Here is a 25,054-nt window from a genome sequence, read left to right on the forward strand (position 1 = left end):
AGTCAAAATCCTACACCAACCCTGCATCAAAAGTGCAGGAAGTTGGTCCCATGGATGAGGTTTGAGAGGAAGACAATAGAAAAAGTGGGTAAGGCATCAGGGTTACTTGGGGTGGGTACCTGAGTAAAATTTGACTTGATGATTATCACAGTATGCCTCCATTGAAGGATCTTCAAGCTGAAAAGTTAACCTTGATTTTCTTTCGACAGATGCGACTGATCTGCTTTTTTCCACCATTGTCAAATTTGTTTCAGATTTCCAGCATCTGTAGTATTTCAATTTTCATTTACAGAATCTCTCTCATTCAGTGTCTAACATACTGGAAACAGCAAGTGTTTCAAACCGTCAACAAAGTTGCTTTATTAAATGAAAGAGCTAATGAGCTCAGGCAGCATCTCCAACCGTGGCTTTCTGCAAAACAGACTGGCACTTGAACTTTCCACATACATTGCTGCAGCCCAGGGAACAATTAGTCATGTGATGTAATTCTAAAGGGGATGATGACAGTAAAGCAAAAAATTGTCTGCAAACCAATATTACAAGTGACATAAGTGTTACATCCTTCCTTGCATAATGAAATCACATAGAAAAAGCCAAATTATGGTCTCAATTACATGTGCTTTTCTTTTGGTCAAAAAATGTTTGAGATACTTGGACTAACTTATCCCCTTCTTCGTGTTTATTCCTGACAAGTAGATACTTTCTTTTTCTCTGCAGAGGTAACCATTTACTCCCAGCTGTGAGGAATGAAAGCATTAGGGGTGGCACAGCTAGTAGACCCACTGCCTCACAGTGCCAGAGACCTGGGTTCAATCCTGACCTCGGGTGCTGTCTGTGCAGAGTTTGCATGTTCTTCTGTGGCCATGCAGTTTTCCTCTGGGTACTCCTGTTTCCTCACACATCCCAAAGGCATGTGGATGGGCATGTTAATTGGGAATTGTACATTGCTCCTTGTGTGTATCTGAGTGGGGTGGGGTGTTGGTGGAGTTATTGAGAATGTGAGATTAATATAGGGTAAGTGAAAATGGACTCAATGCTGCATCTCTCTCCATGATTCATGATTCAATTTTTCATTTTGTTTCTTAGTCATGGGAACATTTACCCTTTCATCTCTACAGACCACATCAAATGGAAGTTTGATCAGTTAACAAAGTCAGCTTCACATTGTGTCTCTTTCTTATATGGTCTCAATTATTTACTTCAGGCATTGCATCACACACCTTCTCTGGTTGTGTCCACAACCTGCTACATGATGGCTGATAGATTGGAATATGTCTCATTACGTTGATTATCTCAGATTCAGTATTTTCGGCATGTTGTGTCCCTGAGATAGCCATATTCATCTGTAAATTGCATAGCCAAAGTAATTTCCTATGTTGGATCAGTTTTCACAAACCTGTCATGATGTACATTACCACTTTCAAGAATAGGTGTGACATCTACTATGGTGAAGTCCCTTAAATCTTCAGAGTGCATCTCACAGCAGGCTTCAGTGTGGCTCTCATTGTACATTTGTGTAACTGCACCACTTGGAGAATGATAGGAGGACAATGCAGAGAGCTGAAAGGTCATTGGTTACCCTTGCACAAGCATCTTGGCATAGATATGTTTGGTGGATGACCTCTCTGCAGAAGTTACTTAACTGGATAGAGGGTATCTGGTTTTCAACGAACTCCGCATCTGCTGCAGTCTTCATCCTTGCAAGGTTCATCTGGTCCATTCTATCATCTTTCATCGTCATCCTCATTGTGTACTGTTCACAGAAATCTTTTTCCAATTCAAATCATGCCATGTGCAGGCCATTTCTTTTTCAGCCACTTGCGTTGTTACCCACAATACTTGCAAAACCTAAGTGATCTTTCCCTTTTCTGCCTTTTGTCTTGTACTTCACTACTTGCTGTTCCTCTAGTTTTGGATGATTCTCCAGCTTTGCAATGTTGGTACGCATTTTTATCATTAAGTAGGCATTCCCTCAGGCAAGACTGCTGGATTCCACAAATAATTTAACTCTAAATGAATGAGTCCTTCAAATCTGCAAAATTGGAAATATCTGTTAACAATTTTAGCTCTACTAAGGAAGTATCAAAGGATTCAATCTGCTTCTGTTTACATGTAAAGAACCAGTAATGGACAATTCTTTCATTTCTAGCTGGGCTGCAATGTACTTGCATTACATCCAAGGCATTCTCTAGAGGCTCATTTCAGAGCTTTAGGTTACAGTACAATTCTCCCCCTTGTGGCCAAGGAGACATCTTTACTTTTGTCTGCTCTGGTTTAGCCATCTTAATGTACAGTGTAAAATCTTCCTCCCACAATCTTCAATTAATTACCCAGAAATCCAGTGACATGGACCGTTTTATCAACTGAATGATACAGATCATAGTCTCTCAATCCATGGCCACATCTGAATTGGAAGGGATTATGCCTCATGTTCAATATTCTGAATTATGCTCAGTATCTACATTTGAGAGTTTTGTCAAAAGGCACTTCTCTGATACCATGCCCAGGTATCTCTTTCAGTCACTCTCTGAAATATGAGCAAATAGCTGTTAATTCAAATAATAACAAATTATTCAATGAAGGAACCAAGTGTCAGACAGCATCGCTCGTTAATGCATTCTTCCAGTCAGATGCCTCTGGACCTTTCTACTCACATTTTTCCAGCCTAGAGAGAGTTAGTCATGTGGCACAATCACAGAACCATACGGCGTAGAAACAGACCCTTCAGCCCACTACATCCATGCCAACCATCTATATACAACCCACTACATACATGCCAACCTGTCTATACTAAGCCCAGTTACCGACACTTGGTCTGTGGCCTTCTATGCCTTGGCAATTCAAATGCTCATCCAGATGTTTCTTGAATGTTGTGAGTACCTGCCTCCACCACCTTTCTCAGGCAGTGTGTTCCTGATTGCAACCACTTTCTTGGCAGAAAAATATTTCCTTAATGCCTTTTAACCCTCCTGCTCTTCACGTTAAACCTATACCCTCTGGTCTTTGACATCTCTGCTGTAGGGAAAAGTTTCCCACTATGCACCCTGTCTATGCCCCTAAAAATTCTGTATACGTCTATCAGGTCCACTCTCAACTGTTCCACGGAAAGTAAACCCAGTCTATACAGCCTTTCCTCATAATTGAAATGTTCCATCCTGATAAATCTCCTCCATTGCAATCAAGTCCTTCCTATTGTGTGACAACCAAAACTACACACAAAACTCCATTTAGCCTAACCAAAGTTTTATTAAATTGTACCATACCACCATGCTCTAATATTCTGGGCAGTTAATCCTTAATGTATGACAGCAGTAAAGCATCATTTATAGTCACAAACCAATATTACATATAATGTATTATAATGAAGGGGAACCGACTGACTGTTTCTGTCTTACTGACAAAGAAATCCATAAGTTAATTAGCCTTTAGCAATGATTTCATTTTCATCTCAATTCTTCCATATATGTTGCTGTCCAGGGGAGCCCTTGAAGTTTGTATCTCAATTTCAACTCCAGAAAATGCCTTTGATATTTTCCTCACTTCAAAATCCTGCGCTTCAAAACATAATTTGCCAAAATGTTATTTGTTCTGTCTATAATTGTTAACAAAGTCCATAAAATTAGTCTAAAGTGCATCGACCTGCTCAACATGCACATCTTCCTGGCCCCAAAATGCATTTGTTCATGAAAAGCACATGACAGAGACATATTGTGCAGCTTGGAAAACATTTGAGCAAGCAATTTAAACAAGATCATCTTTAAAATATAATTACAGTGACCATTACTTTTCTATAGAAAATTTACCCCAAACATGCAAACATCAGATTCAGATTGTTGGCTTGCCAACAAGATAACATACAAAGCACATGAAGTCATTCACATGTATTTGACCAGATTTTTCATGGTAATGCTGGATATTCATGTATTATTTTTGTACATTCAAACTGATTTTCAAATATTTGGGAGATACTTTATTGCAAATTGTTTAAAATACTTTTGACCTTTACAGTTCCTACTACTCTGACGTGTGATACCCCAGGGGAACTGAGATACTAGCACAATCAGTTTGAAGTTATTTAATAAGACAATAAAGTGTCAAACTAAACCCAGAAACCATCTGATCTCCTTATTATCCTCAAATTTGTTCATAGTACTTGGAAACTTCACTAAATGCAAGGCACTGAGAATAGTACAGGTGGAAAATTTATAGTGCCCTCCTGATTTTTTGTTAAACCTTCTTTCTGCACGAAAATTGCAAAAACAGCCTGTAGAAATTCCTGGCACACATTATAGTCCCGAAATGCCTTGTAATTTTGTAGATGGTGGTAAAATAATCAGCCAATTACCAAAGCAGGCAAGATAAAGATCAATATGGTTAAGTGCAGGGAGTTACAATTTGGACAATAATTATTTAATCATTGGGAGGTGCCAAACTAGGGATTTGGGAATGGTAAAATACACACAGCAATTACCATGCCTAAATGTTTATACCCACATCCCCCAACCTTTCTTAAATCTTTAGATTAATGACTTGCTCATTCACGATTCAACTCTATCAATACTTTGTTGATGATTCTACTAATGTCCAATGGCTTCTTTAAGATGCCATGTCATCCAATGCATGAATCATTTTTTCTTAATTTTTATTCCTTCTAATGGAGTGACTAAAATGTTGATGCTTTTGTTTATTGAATTAAAATCAACAGTTACCATTTCTTACCTTTGACATCTCCACATGGAATTATGTCAGTTAGGGATAGGATTCTGCTATTTATCCCATTGAGTCCATGCCAGTCAAAACTATACTTCAGGTTCCTACCACCTCTTAGCCTTTAGTTGCAACCCTTTAGCTTACGTCTTGTCAAGTGCTCATCCTGGTACTTTTAAAATGTGTTGCGAATTTCTGCCTATACTACCCTTTCAAGCAATGAATTCCGGACACCCACCACACATTGAGTGAAATAATTTTTTTCACAACTTCCCCTAATCCTTCTACCGATTAATTTCAACTTCTGCCTCCTTAGTATTGACGTCCACTAAGTGAAATGTATTCTTTATATTTACCTTGTCTGGGTCTCTCATAATTTTATTTATCCCAGCTACAACTTCCCACAGTTGCGAAGAAATCAGTCCTTAGTTGCAAAGAAATCAACCCATAGTTCGTCCACTATGTTCCCATGTTCTGGAATTCCTGTTTTTATTATTCATCCTTTTGGCCATTGCTGACAAGATCAATGTTTATAATTCATCCAGAGTTGCTCAGGAACTATTGCATTTCTTCTGGTGACGGTGATCCCACTGTGCTTTTGGAAAGGAAGTACCAGGATCTCATTCTCTCTGTCTCATCACCTTCCTTTTCTATTTTGAAAACCTTCTTGGCAACATGAATTTAACCTCCTCACACTCATTCATTTTCCACCTTGATTCCCATTAACAAGTATAAAATATTTTGATTCTATTTGCTGCAAATGGGCATGACTAAAGGAGTTTAAATGATTGAATTCAAATGAAATTCCCGAATCATGATCATCTACAGATGTCTCCAAACAGCTTGGTCCACTCTTTAATGCCAAACACTCTTTTCCTCTCAACAAACCTCTGCTATTCTTTTAAGGCTCATAACATGCCATTAAACCTATTCTTTCCATTTTGTATAAACCTATTGGATAGAATTACCAGAACACAAACAGCTCACTTAGCCCATTGCTCCATGTGAACTGCCACTCACATGACTTCATCTAATCTAATCTGCATCTTGTTTCAACCCTTTGGGTGCTTTCTGCATCATACACTTATGCAGCTTCTTTTAAATGATCTATGGTACATACATATATTCCATGTGGCACCAAGTTTTAAACTGAATCCACTATCCGGATAAAATAGATGTTATCGGATTTATTTGAAATTTATTCATTTGTTGACAGTAGGCTCATTGCATGGTCTCCTATTTAAGCATATTCTTCAAAATTACTGAACCCTTTCTTTCTCTTTCAAGCCTGGCCTCAAGATGTATCTCATATTTTCTTTGACTCTTCAAATTTGGTGACACCTTGCACTAGAACCAAAACTTCTTCATGTGCTTTACTCAATTTAAAATTTAATTTAAAAAAAAGATCTATTAGCTTTCAGCAGGACAATTTCAAAAACAGTATATGGAAAATCACAAGGTTGATTTGGATCACTCAAAAGAAACAAAAAATAAGCTGAACAATTAAAATAAAGTGAAAAGCACTTTTATTGGCAAAAACCCATGAGATTATATATGAGATTGTATAAGCCATGATTAAAAGATGTACAAAGATGTAGTCAAACACAGTTGATTATTACTGATCAGAGAAAGGAATCAGGACTATTTCCTTAAAACAATTTCTCTCATTCTTGAGTGATTCCCTTTGGTTTAATGGCAGACTGAATTCAATGCATTGTAAACACTAGTGAGGCTTCAATTTATCAGAGCGTGACCAGTTAAAACGGCACAAGAAAGCTTCTGACCTTGGCTGTTACCACTGTTTTTTTAAAAAACTGGATTACTCATAGGATGACAGACAAAATATTACAACACATTAGATGGGAAGACCCAAAAGAGCTCAACAGCAGGAATTAAGACATTTCATAAAAAGATAAATTATTGGCAAATTAGGCAATGAAGGAAGTTGATAAAAATACAGCAGGCTCACAATTGAAAAATGTTCTGTTCACAGACATTAGGTTAGGACATGCCCCAAAGACTAAAACCATTCTTGTGCTATAAAAGTGAATAGGCAGTGTCTCATCTAACAGTCCTTTAAATTTCCATGTAAGAATTAGTCATTATTACTGTAAGAAAGCACAAAAATTACTAGCATCACCTACACATGTGATGTGTGGCTTACAAAAAGTGGTTGTCATGATTTCAAAATCACAAAGCTCTGACATGAAAGTTCAGAATTATGAACTCTTCAGGTAACTGAAACTAGAGGGTAAAAAGGTACAGTACTGTAAAAGTTCTATCAAATACACCTACAGAAGGAAACTTCCCTGCATACCAACACAGGAAGTGCGATTGTGACCATCGCTGAGAAATATTATTGCTTCAGTTACAGTCAAAGGCTTTACTGACATCAAGGAGACACTGGTGTGCAACAGTGACATTTCTCAAAAAAATACTTCTGCTTTCCAGCACCATCATCAATGTTTCATATAGTTCTCTGTAGATTTGTTGCCAGTTCAGTTGGGTTCCTTTAGGGATTGTTCTGATGTAGTTAGTTTTACCAAGACATTCAGGAAATTGTTCAACTGCAATTACTTATTCACTGCTTAGTTTACCTCTTCTACAAAGAAAAAGCCTCAATATATATTTACTCTTCGGGTTGGTGTCTGTGAGATTGCAATGTTAAAATGGTCTATGCAGTTCTAAAAGAAATAATCAAACAAGAGCTGAGCTGGATAGAGACCAATGGTGATTTTTCATTGCTGATTTGGATTCAAGCCATTGATTTTAACAGCTCCTCAACCAGCCCGCTGCAGATGGCTGTTAGCATGGAAGTTAATCACCTGGGGCAGTGGGGTAAGGACTGAGGGAAATATGGCACTCACAACCTCATCTAGAGGAATTTCTCTTTTCTCAGTCACTGCAAGGGAGAGGAGGTGCATAAAGTAATTGTTTTTATTTTAGTCCAACATCTGTATTACCCCTAAAAGATAAGAGATTTCTGTTCCATTGGGATCATGTGCCTGGATGTGAATTTGTGGAAGTACAGGAATGATTGAACTGGAGAGGTGGCTGGTGGGATGAATCTAACAGAAGAGCTTGATGAAGCAGTTGTGACAATAGGGCTTGTCATTCTGCTCTTTGAAGGTGCCTTTGTTGAGCTGTTTCAAGCAGAAGGCACAGACAAAATGCTCTGGGTGGAACTTCTTTCCCATAGCGGTGATACAGCGGCCTGTGATAGGCTTCTGGCATCCAGAGCACAAGGAGTTGCGACGCTCGTGGTAATGCATCTCACAATACGGCTGACCCTCATGCTCAAAGAAGCTGCCGTTTATGAATGGGGTGAAACATTCCTGTAAGTGAAATAGAAAAGATAGATTTTACAAAGAAGGTTTTATAAATAAATTTCAGAGACACATACATTCAGTTTGTCAGCAATATCATGTACACAGTAAGTATACATATGGCAATATTGAGGGACAGGATATGGATTGTATGAGCTACCCTCAAACAGTCTACTAATTGATCACTTGAGGTTTGGGATGTGGATGGAGGGAAATATTACAAATCTCAAAACGTCACGTAGAGGTGTTTCTCTTTTCTCAATCACTGTCAAGAAGAGAAGTCCAAAATGTTCTTATTTCAGTTCAACATCTGTATTGTTCTTAAAAGCTTAGAATATAAAATTGACATCAATATTCCATAAACAGATTAATTTTGCTGTGGAAATTTCTTTAAATATTTTTACAAGACATTATGTAGCAAAGCATTGAGCCCCTCTATTCTCTTGTGCAATTTGAACATCATACTGCCACACCTTTATTTCCATGAGGTTTTCAGAAATCAAAACAACCCGAAATCCCTCCCCATCCCCCCGATTTCATTTACCTGTTAAAATCAATGCTTATGTAGATACTGAAGAACTTGGCTGAACAGAATGACATGCATCACTAGAGTTAAATATTGCTCATATTAAATGGCTAACAGCATATTCTATGGCTAACAATATTCTGTACAAGTGCACATAATGTGAAGGCAACTTGATCAGCGCAGAATAAGACCCCAACTAAGACTGCTGAAGGACTAGGCATAGCACACACAAAATAAAAAGAAAATTGGTTAGTCAATATGGGAACAGAACATTTTCTGAATACTTTGCTGAAAGAACTTGACCACTTACGAGCTACACAATCTCCTTTTGTTGTACTCTATCATATCTTATTGTGTCTGTTTCTGATTACGAGTCCTAATTCTTAGGATATTTCTGCTTTAAGGGTATTATAATAATTCAAGTTTTCTAACAGAAACATCTCAAAAATAAAGTTAGAGATGTAGAGAGATTTAGGGTGGAATTTTTATGACAAAGCCAGCTGGGTACAACCAACGATGACAGAGCAATGAAAACAGAGGAATGCAAAAAATCAAACTTAAATTATAGAGATCTTGATGGGTTGTAGGTACTGTATATACTGGCTAGGTGGAGGTGAAGCTAAGGGATTTGAAAATGAATACAAATGTTAAAATGAATTATTACCAGTGCAGAAATAATGTAGGTCAGCAACAAATGGATCCACCCACTGGAACGAGGTGTGAGTTATGATAGGTATAGCTGAGGTTAGGATGTATGGAAGGTACAAGGTAGGGTTACCAACAGTCCTGTATTCAGGAAATTGCCTGCTCAGTACGATTTGATCTTGATCACAAATTTCCTGTTGAGCCAATGGAGAGTCTGGGGAACAAGGGCAGGTATCCCCAGGCTAGTCCCGAAACCACAAAAGGCGCTTCTAATGGCATAACCACCTGGCTTATGGCAAACCTAAAAGTGGTAGCCAGAATTACATGTGTGGAATGAAGTTTTGACTGCACAGAGGTAGGACAAATCAGATTTCTTAATTATTGTTATTATTATTAGAGTCTTATCAACTGAAGCGTTTGCTTAACTGAAAAACTGCACCCTAATTTTCCCCGCACCAGTGTTTGTGCTCATGTTCTCAGCTTGGTTTACCCTCCTGATGTCGGGCCCACCCAGTAGTTAGTCTTTGGGGTCTCTCTGATGACATTGGGACTGGAGGAGAGAGCCGAGGAGTGAGTGGGGAATCGCAAGGGCTGGGGGGTGACTGGAGACTGAAAGGGCTCACAGGGGATGGTATGCATCCTGGCAATCAGGTGTGCTGAGTCAAAATTGATACAGCCTGGATAGCATGTGCTGGCGAGGTGAAGAAGCATCCCCAATTGAAGGACTATGACAATCCACTGGCCTTTTGAGCACTACAGGGAGCTGAACAGTGAAGCAAGTTGGGAGGCCAGTGAATGGCTGCAGATTGGCATGTAAACAACTTCAAGTAGAAAATGCCATAAGTACTGGCAGGGCTTCAGAAAATCTGGGCAACAAGAACTGTAAAAAAAAACTGGGTGAAGCCTTTACAACTGTTCATTCTAGGACACAATGTTGTTAACCCTAATACACAAGATGAGTGTGTTGCCCAGGACAACACTGGAATATTAGAAGGGTCTATTAGTGAGAAAGGCACAAATATGGGTTTCAGTTTTATATGAGCTGTGAAGCAGGTACCTTTACAAGCCAAATTAAGAATGCATATAGTGAAAAAATATTCATAGAACCATAGAACCATACAGCACAAAACAGGCCCTTTGGCCCACCATGTTGTGCCGTCCATCAAACCACCCTCACACTATCTAAACCTTTCCTCCCGCATATCCCTCTATCTCACGTTCCTCCATGTGCCTATCCAACAAACTCTTGAACCTGTCCAATGTATCTGCCTCCACCACCACCCCAGGTAGTGCATTCCATGCACCAACCACTCTCTGGGTGAAAAACCTCCCCCTGACATCTCCCCTGAACCTCCCACCCATAACCTTAAAGCCACGCCCTCTCATCTTGAGCATTGGTGCCCTGGGAAGGAGGCGCTGGCTGTCTACTCTATCTATTCCTCTCAATATTTTATATACCTCTATCATGTCTCCCCTCATCCTCCTCCTTTCCAGTGAATAAAGCCCTAGCACCTTAAGCCTCTCCTCATATTTCATACGCTCTAATCCAGGCAGCATCCTGGTAAATCTCCTCTGCACCCTCTCCAACGCCTCCACATCCTTCCTATAATGCGGCGACCAAAACTGAACACAGTACTCTAAGTGTGGTCTAACTAGAGTTTTGTAAAGCTGCATCATCACTTCGTGGCTCTTAAACTCAATCCCACGATTTATGAAAGCCTTCTTAACTGCTCTATCCACCTGTGAGGCAACTTTCAGTGAACTGTGAATATGAACCCCCAGATCCCTCTGCTCCTCTACACTGCCAAGTACCTTGCCATTTACCTTGTACTCTGCCCTGGAGTTTGTCCTTCCAAAGTGTACCACCTCACACTTCTCCAGATTGAACTCCATCTGCCACTTGTCAGCCCAGCTCTGCATCCTATCAATATCCCTCTGTAAGTTCTGACAGCCCTCCACACTATCCACAACACCGCCGATCTTAGTGTCGTCCGCAAACTTACTAACCCAGCCTTCCACCCCCTCATCCAAGTCATCTATAAATATCACAAAAAGTAGAGGTCCCAGAACTGATCCCTGCGGGACACCACTAGTCACTGCCCTCCAATCTGAGGGCACTCCTTCCACCACAACCCTCTGCTTTCCACAGGCAAGCCAATTCCTAATCCACACAGCCAAGCTTCCCTGGATCCCTTGGCCTCTGACCTTCTGAAGAAGCCTACCATGAGGTACCTTATCAAACACCTTACTAAAATCCATATAGACTACATCCACCGCACTACCCTCATCAATCTTCCTCGTCACCTCCTCAAAGAACTCTATCAGGCTTGTGAGGCAAGATCTTCCCTTCACAAATCCATGCTGGCTGTCCCTAATCAGTCCATTATTCTCCAGGTGTTCATAGATCCTATCCCTTAGAATCCTTTCTAACAGCTTACCCACCACAGACGTAAGGCTCACCGGTCTGTAATTCCCTGGACTATCCCTACTACCTTTTTTGAACAAGGGGACAACATTCGCCACCCTCCAATCCTCCGGCACCATCCCCGTGGACAACGAGGACTCAAAGATCCTTACCAGCGGTTCAGCAATCTCCTCCTTCACCTCTCGAACCAGCCTGGGGAAAATCCCATCAGGCCCAGGAGATTTATCCATCTTGATATTATTTAAAAACTTCAACACATCCTCTCTCTTGATATCTACAACCTCGAGAACATTACCCTTACCAGCACTCCCTTCCGCGTCATCAAGACCCCTCTCCTTGGTGAATACCGAAGAGAAGTACTCATTGAGAACTTCTCCCACTTCCGCCGCCTCCAGGCACATTCTCCCACCTTTGTCTTTAATCGGACCTACCTTTACCCTAGCCATCCTCCTACCCTTCACGTAGGTGAAAAAGGCCTTGGGATTTTCCTTAACCTTACTAGCCAATGCCTTTTCATGTCCCCTTCTAGCTCTCCTCAGCCCTTTCTTAAGTTCCTTCCTCGCTACTCTATATTCCTCACAGGCCCTGTCTGAACTTTGCTGCTTATACCCTATGTATGCTAAACTTCTTCTCCCTAACTAGTCATTCAACCTCTCTCGTCACCCACGGCTTCTTCACCCTGCCATTCCTTCTCTGCCTCACCGGGACATATTTATCCCTAACATCCTGCATAAGATCCCTGAACATCCACCACATCTCCATGGTACATTTCCCTTCAAAAAGGACATCCCACTTTACACTCCCAAGTTCTCTCCTTATAGCCTCATAGTTCGCCCTTCCCCAATTAAATATCTTCTTGTCCTCTCTGCACCTGTCCCTGTCCATGACAATTTTAAAGGTTATGGAGCTTTTGGGTTACTGTCCCCCAAATGCTCACCCACCAATAGATCCTTCACCTGTCCCGGTTCATTTCCTAAAACTAGATCTAGCGTGGCATTCCCTCTAGTCGGCCTGTTGACATACTGCGTCAGGAATCCCTCCTGGACAGATTTAATGAATTCTGTCCCATCTAAACCTTTGGCACTAAGCAGGTTCCAGTCTATATTTGGGAAGTTGAAGTCTCCCATTATAACAATGCTGTTATTTTTGCTTCTCTCCAAACACTGCCTGCCAATCTGCTCCTCTATATCTCTACCGCTACCGGGGGACCTATAGAATACTCCTAGTAGAGTAACTGCTCCTTTCTTGTTCCTTACTTCCACCCATACAGACTCTAGAGATGATCCTTCTACAACATCCATCCTTTCCACAGCTGTAACAGTGTCCCTGACCAGTATCACCACCCTTCCTCCTCTTCTCCGCCCTTCCCTATCCCTCTTAAAACACCGAAAACCAGGAATATTCAATATCCACTCCTGCCCTGACGTCAGCCACGTCTCAGTAATAGCCACAATATCATAGTCCCCCATCATTGGCAAGTTGTTAAGGTGCGGTAGTCCTCAGAAGAAAACATATTCAGTATACATGGGGGGGAGGGGTGTTGGAATACAGAAGAGTTGATTCATGTGAGGAGGGGGAGAAGGAAACCATTTTGTAGGCAATTTTGGACACGAGAAATGCGGAAATGTAATTCATTGTAAAAAAAAACAGGTAACAAATGCCAAAGAAATCTATAACTTCAGGCACAAAAAATGTAGCTAAGCATTAGAAAACAGAAATCACAACCTGCCTGGAACCTGGTTCCTTTTGAATCCTCCAGTTGCAGAAAGTTAAAGTAACACATATCCAAGAAAAAAAAACAAACCTTAGCTAAAACTATGCCCTGAAAATTTAATGGAGCATGAAAACATGTTTTAAAATTCCCATATTTCAAATAACATCTGGCAATCTTCACTTCAGGGCTGAAAAAAAGTCGCTCTGAGGGACCTGTATCAGCAGATGGAGGAAGTAGCTCGAAAAGCAGATGCCCGAAGTGGTGCTCTGAGGACCTGGAAAAGTTTAGTAACCTCACACATCTGATCAAGATTGGGGGAAAGCCAATCCCATCTACCAACAACTGCACTCACATGCACATCATACACGCTTCCAGCTATTCAGCCATGGCAGACATTTCAGATACACACATTGCAATGTGATGAACTTCCCTCTCTCCTGCAGAAGGCTACACACAACTACAGTAAGAAGCTACAGAAATTATTTGGAAGAAGGTGCTGGGAATCATAAGCTAAGTCACCTCAGAGCCAATCACCAGCAGTGCTTCAGAGATCATTGAGGCTGATGGTACGATCACATTCAATTCTCCTCTTAGCATTTCACTTTCCCCTCTTCCTTCAATTTATATTGCCTTACAAAATATAAACATGGTTCTCTCACATACTCCCCACCCTACTCCATTCCGCCACATTACTGACCGACCATATCCCTGAGCTTTATTAACTTCAGAAGCATAGGTACAATCTGGACAGACTCAGAGACCAGAGCCATGCTAATCAGAAGAGTAAGAGGATCACATCAACTCAGATCCTGCTGCGTTGCAGAGAGTACAGGACAATTTAGAAGTGGGATCTGCACATGTTGAGTCACCAGGAACAAGTATTCTTCAGCCAGGCCAGGGAGAAATTTAGCACATGTGTGGGCATTTTTATATACTAGTTCTGCTTTGCAGGACTCAGATGACAGCAATGATAGGAAAGCCTCTAGGTTAAGGCTGATGAACGTACACATGTATATTCAGCAAAAAACAAATCTGCTGGAGGAACTCAACAGGTCAGGCAGCATCTATGGGAGCTGGGGAGGGATGAATTGTTGACATTTCCGGTCAAAACCCTGCATTATGACTGAGAGTGGAGTGCAAGATAGCTGGTATAAAGATGGAGGAGACGTCAGACAGGGCCAGTAGGTGATAGGTGGACTGAGGAGAGGTGGGGGATGATGGGGAGGTGAAGCCAGGTGACGGGAGGGGAAGGGAAGGGAAGGGTGACGTTGGGAGACGGAAGTAGGTGAGTGATAGGTGGAAGCAGACAAGGAGAAAAAAAAGAGCAGATGGACCCAGTGGGAGGAGTGGGGGGGGGGGGGGGTGGTGGTGAAGGTGGAGCAAAGGCTGGAGGGTGATAAGCAGGGACCCAGAGACCAAAAATGCTGGAATCTAATAAGTATGAAAGGTGACAATGTGAAACATTAGGGGAGAGATGAAGGGTAGATGGAACCAGGGGATCCAGTAGGTGAAGTGTGTGGGCAGTAGGTGCATGGAACTCGAAGGGGGAGGGGGTTATGGGAATGGGTGTGGGTACGGGTCCTTCCAATCCATCTCTGGTCCTCCCATTTTTGTTTCCTTGCCCATACCACCTCCCCCCCCCCCCCCCCCCCAGTCCCCATCTGCCTGAAGATAGTAAAGTTGTGCTTTTGTTAGTTAACTGCCCTGCTCATCCTCCTGCTCAAGAATTTGTGAAAAGAAAAAATTTTGTTATTTTTCTCCCCACCACTGTGATAGTTGAATTCAAGCCTATGGATCAGGGCTTGAGACAATAAGTAAAATTCTTGTACCAGTGTGACTTTATCAGGAGGCTTATACTTATTTTCAATTTTTGTTCTAACATAACGACACGCAGTCCATTTCATGCAAAGTCTAACACAATTACTAACATACAGCATTGAAGAATTAATTGTTGCAATGTTTAACAACACTTTCTGAGCCAAGCACTCAGGTTATTGCTTCTCTTACCCGGCACACAAAGCACTCTGGGTGCCACAGTGAATTGAGGGCTGAGATGTAGTTTTCTAGAATAGCTCGTGCACAGCCACCGCACTTAGGAGCGAACATGTCAAAGTAATCTTTGCGACAATAGGCTTTCCCATCTTTTTCATGGAATCCTGCAAAGGAAATATATAGCTGTAGTCAATCCACATCAGCCCAATTTACAATAATCTAGCAGAACCTTAGGTGAAATTTCCATTATTCCTGAAGTCATGCCAACTGGACCCACAGTGCAAAATAAAACTAAGAATCACAATAAAAAATATTACTGTGGGCTGAGACTTACAGAAAAAGCTTCTGTTAAAAACTCCCATTTCTGTGTGCAGTACTGCAAAATTAGTGCTTTGGTGCAAGTCCAGAAGATGAAAAGTTTTAATCAGCAAACATCAGTCCCAATGGTCAATGCTCCCCATGAATACAATATTCTTCAGCTGCTTATCCCAATCTAAGGAATTTGCTCTATTGGAATAGATAACGTGGCTGTTACTTTTATTACAAAAGGATTCAAGTAGTGCTTAAGAGCAAGAGAAAGCTGATACAGTAGCATGTACACTGGGATGACAAAATTCTGGACTATTTTATTTACGAAGAAATTAGTTATATCTTTATTAAAACAGTCACTTGGGAAAATTTTGCATGGGTCTGACTAAATCAAATAAATGAACAAAAGCGAATAAATTCCCTTGGTTCACTTTCAGCATTATTGTGAAAAGCAAGTAATAGAGAAAATCCTTATTCATATTAAGGAAACAAAGAATATGCACCATATAGGTTCAAATCTATAGAAAACAGAGTGATTCTGAGTTCTCTTATTGCAGACATATTCTTGGGGATCGTTAATCACAAGCCGTTTTAAAAGTCTCATAATTTCTACATTAAATAAACATCCAACTGTGCTGAGGTAAAGAATGAAGAGATCACACTGAACCTTTGGCATGGGAGTTCAGCATATTCCCCAAATTCAAGAGTGTGGAAGTAATTTCCTCTTGCACCAGAGAATGTTACTATGCAAGTGGCATATTGGAAGATAATACTTGCCTGCAGTTCTAATTGATGTATGCAATTTCTTTTATTCATTCCACAATCTGGCATTGCTTGCTAGGGCAGCATTCATTGACCACCCTTAATCGCCATTTAACTCAGAAGCTTGCAGAGCTACTTCAGAAGCCAGTTAAGAGTGACCACATAATGTTTGGCCAGGCATTGCCTTTTAGCCAGACAAGATAAGCCAATGAGCTTTTATGACAAACCACCAGTCTGATAGTCACTTCCAATAACAATAGATTTCTATGTGAAATTTATTTAATTACTTGAATTCAAATTTCCTAGGTTTTGTAGTAGGATTCAAACTCACGTCTCCAAACCAAACTAACCTATTCACATCTGTGATGCAACAACATTAACTGTTTTAAATACTTCTGGTTTATCATTAATTCATAGAGTCATAAAGAGATACAGCATGGAAACAGGCCTATCAAGTCCGCATTGACCATCAACCAGCTATTTTATACTAATCCTTCATTAATCCCATTATTTATTCTCCCCACATTCTCTTCAGCTCCCCCCAGGTTCTACCACTCACCTACATACTAGGGGCAATTTACAGTAGCCAATTAACCTACCAACCCTCACAACTTTGTAATGTAGGAGGAAACCAGAGCGCTCAGAGGAAATACATGAGGTCAGAAGGAGAACATGCAAACTCCACCCAGATAGCACCTGAGGTCATGATTGAACTCTGGTCTCTAGCACCTTGAGGCAATGACTCTACTAGCTGTGCCACTGTGCCACAATGCCATTTATTACTGATGTTACGGTGATTAAACATTTTCTGAAGATAAAATCAGAAAATGCTGGTAAAACTCAGCAAATCAGACAACATCTATAGAAAGACAAGTAAAGTTAACATTTCAGGTTGGGACCCATCTGATGATCTGTAATGTTGACTCCGTTTCTTGTTCCACAGATGTTGCCTGACCTTCTGACATTTCCAGCATTTTCTGTTTTTCATTTCAGTTTTCAAGCATTGGCAGTTTGCTCATTTTCATTTTTTTGAGAGAAAAGATACTGCTTCCATTTTTGAAATAATGAAAGGCAAGAAGAAATAGGTTTTGATGTCTTTGAGTGGGAGGATGTCTTCTGCTGACTGCTGAACCACCTGAATCTGTTAGTTGCCTGCACTTGGAACGTATGGATTTAAACCAGGAAAGTGTGAAGTGATACACTCTGGAAGATCGAATTTGAAGGCAGAATACAAGGTTAATGGCAGGATTCTTAGCAGTGTGAAGGAACAGAGGGATCTTGGAGTCCAAGTCCATAGATCCCTCAAGGTTGCCATGCCTGTTAAGAAGGTGTATGGTGTGTTGGCCTTTATTAGTCGGGGTATTGAGCTCAAGAGCCGTGAGGTAATGTTGCAGCTCTATAAACCTCTGGTTAGACCTCCTCCCACTCAAAGACAGCAAAACTTATTTTTTCTGGTCTTTCATTACTTTAAAAATGGGAGCAGTATCTTTTTTCTCAAAAAAATTAAAATCAGAAAACTGCCAATCCTTGAAAACTGAAATGAAAAACGGAAAATACTGGAAACACTCAGAACGTCGGGCAACATCTGTGGAAAGAGAAACAGAGTCAACATTACAGATTGTCAGATGGGTCCCAACCTGAAATGTTAACTTTACTTGTCTTTCCATAGATGTTGTCTGATTTGCTGAGTTTTACCAGCATTTTCTGATTTTATCTTTAGAAAATCTTTAATCACCGTAACACTTGGAGTATTGTGTTCAGTTCTGGTTGCCTCACTATAGGAAGGATGTGGAAGGTTTAGAGAGGGTGCAGAGGAGATTTATCAGGATGTTGCCTGCATTGGAGAGCATGTCTTATGAGGATAGGTTGAGTGAGTTTGGGTTTTTCTCTTTGGAGAGAAGGAGGATGAGAGGTGACTTGATAGAGGTGTACAAGATGATAAGAGGCATAGATTGAGTTGACAGTGTTATGGACTCAGTGAAAGTCCCTTTAAGATAGAGAGTGTGTGTGTATGTGTGTGTGGGGCGTGCTTACGTCAATAGAAGATAAAGGACGTAATGACGTTGTTGAAGAAGGCAGAAGAAGAAGGAGAGAGAGAGAGAGAGAAGGGAGAGAGACACCAGCCTGCTTGTTTTCTCTATCGATGGATGAGAAACAATAACTGTGTTTGCCACTGAAATCCATGTATGGAAGTTGGAAGTAATCCGGTGGAGTTCACTTTGTTGCTGACCTGTAGAAGGAAACAGGTACTTGTATGTGGACGACCACGGTTCGGATGCTTTTCGGGGTGAGGAAGTCACTACCGAGTAAACACTGAAGTGTCGTTTGGGTTCCATCGTGGAACATTTGGATTTCGTATGTACTCTCTCTATGTTTTTCTACATCTACATCTTATCTTCAGACAACGGTGGTTGTTGAAGAAGCCCTTGCTCACGTTTCACCTTATGGCTTGCGGAACTGAACTTTAAGAACCATTCCGGAACTGGGAGTTTTGGACTTTGTCACACACACACACACGAAGAGTTTAGTTTTGGGGTTAACGTTCGAGGTTTAACATTCTTGAATTCTAACATACTAACATTTTTACTTTTATTTTACGTATTATCATAAGTAGTGATTAATAAAATAGTTTTTAACACTGAATCATGCTCAGTGTGTTTCTTTTGTTGCTGGTTCATGACAACAGTCAGAGACTTTTTCCCAGGACGATAATGGCTAACACGAGGAGACATAATTTTAAGGTGATTGGAGGAAGGTATAGGGGGGATGTCAGAGGTAAGTTTTTTTTTACACAGAGGGTGGTGTGTGCATGGAACGCACTACCAGCAGAGGTGGTCGGGGCAGATACATTTGGGACATTTAAGAGACTCTTAGACAGCCACGTGAATGATAGAAAAATGGAGGGCTATATGGGAGGGAAGGGTTAGATAGATCTTAGAGCAGAATAAAATGTCGGCACAACATCGTGGGCCGAAGAGCCTGTACTGTGCTGTAATGTTCTATGCTGAGAACTGTCTTCCCACTGGGAAGCAATTATATTCATTAGGTGAAATGCAATATCAAGCAGGTATAACTAAGAAAAAATGCAGAGGATGGAGAAAGAAGGGAAGATTTGAAACAATATATTTAAGAAGTTTATTTTTTTTAAATTTTAGTTAAACAGGCAATATGTTCTATTATAGTCACCCAATGGCTCAGGCCTATCAGTCGAGTGTCTCAGAACTGAGTCAAAAGTTTCACAACGATTGTGATCATTTCCCTATCATGATTTCTTCAGTGATCGGGGAAAGGACAAATAGTTTCCTACGATTGCTTGATTTCATTATGCAGATCGATTCTGCACAGACAACATCTTCCACACGCAGCACCCTTATCCTTCCTCCAATTTGCACTCAGCATATTCAAGACTTTGACTACTTAGAAAGTTTTTTTTCCTCATTGAAAATAACTGGCATAGAATACGAATCTAAACCAGACACAAAGGTGCAGATGCTCACTAACTGAAAGTGCTCCACCAGCTTTGTTCAGCTATTCTTCTAACTTGAAGTGTTTACAATAAAATCAATCTCAACAAAAATTAGGAATTCTAAATTAACAAAACACTTGATGGTGGGTAATGATTCTATTCAGCTGGATCTACTTAGCTATCTACTCATAACTAGCATGATTAAATACCACACCATGGAACAGAAAGGGAGCCATTCTGGGAGATAATAATAAATGTGGTTGAAATATTGACCACAATGGACAAATAGCTACATTGTGCAAGGCCACATACATTCAATATATGTTTCCTAATGCTTGAGTAGCACATAACTTTTGTTTTGTGGAAGACACACACAATGTAGAAATGTTAAAAATTGACTAGTCCAAATGGCCCAAGAACTCTGCTAGCAGTACAATGAGTCAATAGTATTATTAGTATAACTCTCTTAACTATTTCCAATGTGTTAAAGGCATTGCACACTGTGTGGTTTGGCCATAACTGGGAATGGTCAACACTGAAATGGGATGATAAACGTTACTCTGGAATGCATTGATTATTAGTAATTGTACTGAATAATTCTAAAAGACAGAATTACATTGGTCAAACTACACAAGACACTAAGCATCAGAGACAGCATCGTACCATCTGGTCCAAAGAAAGCACCACACTGAGCACAAAAGAAGTGTTCAGGGTGCCATGTTCTATCCAGTGCAGTCACAACTTTCTGCAAAAGAGAACACAAAAATAGAGAAATCATTAGAGAAAAATAAAGAAACACAGGCCAGAGTTGCCCACGGATATAAGACTACCATTATAATGCTGTACACAGGTAGCCCAAATGCAACTTCACTACATTGGCCTCCAAGAAATACCACGGCATCATCAAATTCTCCTTCCCAATATCTTCAGGTCTTAATGTAATCTATTTTCATTAACAAAAAAACTGATCCTAGAAAGAAACTTTCCCATATAAAGCTTTATAGTACAACTCTTGTCACTAATAACAGAAGTGTCCTGTTTTTAATCCTCACTGCGCAGATATCAGAGATACTCACATCCAAAATGGGTCCATTACAATAGTAACAGCGGGGGGAGAATAGATTGTGATAGTCCTTCTCACAGTATGGCTGTCCATCTCGCTCAAAGAAATTCCGAGAGCCAATCTCTTCTTGGCAATGGGTACACACAAAGTGCTCTGGGTGCCAAGTACGACCCATTGCAGTGACAACCTGACAGAAAATAAACATTCATTAAAGGTCTTTATGAGCGTGAAAAGCAACATATAATCCCCACTTCATTAAATACTAGCTTGTATCCCTTTACAATTATACGATAAGGCTTGTTAATCAAGGGTCTATGGTGAATCTAGAAATATTTATACAACCTGTACTTTGTATAATGAGATTGTTTTCTAAGAAGGCAGAATGCTGGACTTCCAAGTGCATCTTAAGTGTTCTTAAAATAGATTACGAAGAACACAGGGGACTGGGATTGTTGTGATTTCTCCGAGAGTTGGCAATAGACTCAATAGGTTCAATGGCTTCCTTCTATGTATTCAGATTGGAGGCCAGTGGTGTGTCACAGGGATCAGTGCTGGGTCCACTTTGTTTTTCATCCATATTAAAGTTTTGGAATGACATTGTAGTTGGCATGGTTAGTCAGTTTGCAGACAACACCAAGACTGGTGGTGTAATGGACAGTGAAGAAGGTTACCTAATATTACAACAGGATTTAGGTCAACTGGGAAAGTAGGCCAAGGAATGGCAGATGGAATTTAATTCGAACAAGTGTGACGAGTTGCATTTTGGAATGTTAAACCAGGGCAGGACTTACACAGTAAATGGCAGGGCCAAGGAGAGTGTTGTAGAACAGAGAGACTTTAGGGTTACAAGTACATAGTTCTCTGAAGATGGCAACAAAAGTAGGTAGGGTGGTGAAGAAGCCGTTTCAAGTGATTGCCTTCATTGGTCAGGGCACTGAATACAAGAGTTGGGACATCACCTTACAGCTGTACAAGATGTTGGAGACACTGCATTTGGTGTATTGCCTCCAGTTCTGGTTGCCCTGCTATAGGAAGAACGTCATTAAGCTGGAATGAGTGCAAAGAAGATTCACAAGTATGTTACTGGGTCTGGAGGTCTTGAGTTATAAGGAAACTGAATAAGACTTTCTTCCTTGGAGCATAGGAGGCTAAGGGGTGACATTATACAATCAGGTACATAAAATCATAAGGGGCATAGACAAGGTGAGAGGTCACAGGTTTTTTCTCCCCCCAAGGGTAGGGGAGTCTAAAACTAGAGGGCATAGAGTTAAGGTCAAAGGGGAAAGATTTAAAGGAGACCTGAGCCTCTCCCCTCCCCCCACACAGAGGGTGGTGGGTACATGGAATGGGCTGTCAGAGGAAGCGGTAAGGCAGGTACAGTTGCAACGTATAAAAGACGTTTAGACAGGTACATGAATAGAAAAGGTTTAGAAGGATATGGGCCAAATGCAGGCAAATGGGACTAGCTCACAGAGGCAACTTGGCTGCCAGGGACAAGTTGGACCAAAGGGTTGTTTCCTTACTATATGACCCTATGATTCTATGTCATAAGGACATGTGAGATAGAGTACAAGCCTTTCTGATAGAAGGAACAGATGTCAAAATGTCAACAACATGTCTTCTTAGCAGTATGGATACACTATATTGTATTGTCATCACCTGTTAAACATGTTGGAAACAGCGCTCGACTTATACTATTTACTATGAATGGTAGGGCACTAGGGAGTATAATGGGACATAGGAATACAAGTGCATAGATCATTGAAAGCAGTGTCACAGGTAGATAGGGTGGTAAAAATGGCGTTTAGCACACTGGCCTTCATCAGTCAGGGCATCGAATATAGGAGTTGGGACTTTACGTTGCAGTTGAATAAGTTGTTGGTGAGGCCGCACTTGGAGTAATGTGTACAGTTTTGGTTGCTCTATTATAGAAAAGATGTGGTTAAACTGGAAAGAATGCAGAGAAGATTTACAAGGATGTTGCCAGGACTAGAGGGCCTGAGTTATGGGGATAGGTCGGCCAGGCTGGGTCTTTATTCCTCGGAATGTACGAGAATGTGGGGCGACCTTATAGAAGTGTTTAAAATTATGAGAGGCATAGATAAGGTGGATGGTAACAGTTTTTTTCCCCGCAGGGTAGGGGAGTCTAAAGCTAGGAGGCATAGGTTTAGAGTGAGAGGAGAAAGATTTAAAAGGGACCCAAGGGGCAACACTTTCACACAGATATGGAACGAGCTGCCAGAGGAAATGGTTGAGGCAGGTACAGTAGTATCATTTAAGAAGGACTTGGATAGGTGAAATGGAGGGACAGGGCTTGGAAGGATATGGGCCGAATGCAGGAAATTGGGACTAGTTGGGTGGGTGTCGTGGTCAGCATGATCTGGCTGGGCCGAAGGGTCTGTATCTGTGCTGTATTGCTCTGTGACTCTGTGACTTTCATTCCCTTGTTTCAGTAAAAAGTACTTCACTATAGAAAACAAGGACAATATGGAACAGGGATGTTTTTTGGAATAATATTGGACCCATGAAATTGCAAATCAATAGCACCCAACTAAAACCCAACAAATAGGTTACTTTTATTGACATCCAATGACAAACAAGGTCATTTTTAATCCTGATAGATCTCACCTGTCCGGCTATAGGTTTCTTGCATGCAGCACACACTCCTTTTGCTACAGTCGCAACTCCCAATTTATTCAGCCCAACGTGCAGTTCATCCAACATATTATCCAGCTGGCTTCCAGCCTTTTGAGGACCTGCTACAGTGGAAGGACCTCCTTGCTTTCCTTTAGACACTGACTGGGTCATCTATCAATCAGCAAAAAAAAGTCATTAAATACTCAACAGTTTGCAACACTACTACTAAATTGAGCCATACATGAATAATAATCAGAATTCTTTTTTTCCCCCCAGGATATATAAGTTACTGATATACAACACCTTAACCAAAAGTTTAAGTAGCTAATGGTTAACCCTTAGATATAACAGCTTCTGCAAAAAATTAATACACAAACTATGACTAATACCTTATCTTTCATTATTTCTTTTTTATTTTATATGGCTAATATGTACATGACTGTGCTGTCTCTTCTTCTAGGATACATATAATAAATCCACCCTAGTCACAAATATACACATGGGATATTTATTGCACATATGCCTTATTGTTCCATAAAACATCATCTGATGCTGAAAAGAGAAGTGCTACACTATACCAGCTAATCAATTGAGGCAACCTGTCGAGCTTTATCTACTACTGAAACCTCCCTACACACAAATCACTCATGATGGGCCTTTGCCACTTTGGTCTATCTTCATTTTGTTGACTACCCAGCAGTCATAATTGATTAGCGATGGGCCTCTATACAGTTGACCTGTCAGCTGTACCCCCTCCAAAATATCTATTCTATTTAAATGAATGTGTGGGGTGTGTGGTCCCATCAAATTCTACGGTGTTCCCCAAGCCAATGTGATTCCAATGGAAAGAAACAGAAATATATGACCCACTCACTATGTCTTGAATTTTGGTGAAAAAAGGCAATTAATACCAGTGAAAGGAAAAGCAAAGCAGCATTATGTTCATGTCTTCTTGGAACAATTTAAGAAATTGTTTCATTAGTATAGGTGAATTTATAAAGTCCTTGAAATTGCTGATGGAGCCTTCTGGTTGTAAAATAGCATTTAAGCAACACTACAATTAATCTGTCAGAGAATGCTAGAAACACAACCAAAAGAGAATTGCGCAAACAAACATTTATGAGAAATCCAACAGATCTTATGAAATTTATAACAAAAAAGTCACAAGACTTCCAATTTAAGAGACACGTATCAAATGGACAATTACTTGATATATACATTGTGGATGTGAATGATAATGGCCAAATGCGTAACTGAACAAGTTATCATTTATATACGTGGCAGGGAAATAGCAGAGGAAAACACATCACTTACTAATGTAAAAATGTATAATTTCAGTTGTTCAAGTTTTAAACTAACAAAAATAGTTACTGGCACATCATTATTTTTAATGATGCCATTCATGATGCATCTTGGGAATCATGTGTAGCTCTCAGTAGGCTTCCTGTGTTCTACAACTAACCATGTTGAGATTCAGTTGTA

The 25,054-nt window shown here is 40.5% G+C and overlaps 1 protein-coding gene across 8 annotated transcripts in view; it reads right to left on the minus strand.

Annotated features, from left to right (window-relative positions):
- Window positions 1–6,216: 6,216 nt before the first annotated feature.
- pxna (paxillin a) overlaps window positions 6,217–25,054 on the minus strand; it is a 125,037-nt gene continuing 106,199 nt past the window's right edge. For all 8 annotated transcript variants that reach the window (XM_052032252.1, XM_052032255.1, XM_052032256.1 and 5 more), the window contains 5 exons: window positions 23,564–23,743; window positions 20,949–21,122; window positions 20,536–20,617; window positions 15,351–15,499; window positions 6,217–8,042 (listed from right to left, as the gene is read on the minus strand). In XM_052032252.1, the coding sequence (XP_051888212.1) occupies window positions 7,776–8,042; window positions 15,351–15,499; window positions 20,536–20,617; window positions 20,949–21,122; window positions 23,564–23,743 (852 nt within the window). In that variant the 3' untranslated portion in view covers window positions 6,217–7,775. The remainder of the gene's footprint in view (window positions 8,043–15,350; window positions 15,500–20,535; window positions 20,618–20,948; window positions 21,123–23,563; window positions 23,744–25,054) is intronic.

Source organism: Pristis pectinata, chromosome 17 (assembly GCF_009764475.1).
Source record: "Pristis pectinata isolate sPriPec2 chromosome 17, sPriPec2.1.pri, whole genome shotgun sequence".
NCBI classification, from domain to species: Eukaryota; Metazoa; Chordata; class Chondrichthyes; order Rhinopristiformes; family Pristidae; genus Pristis; species Pristis pectinata.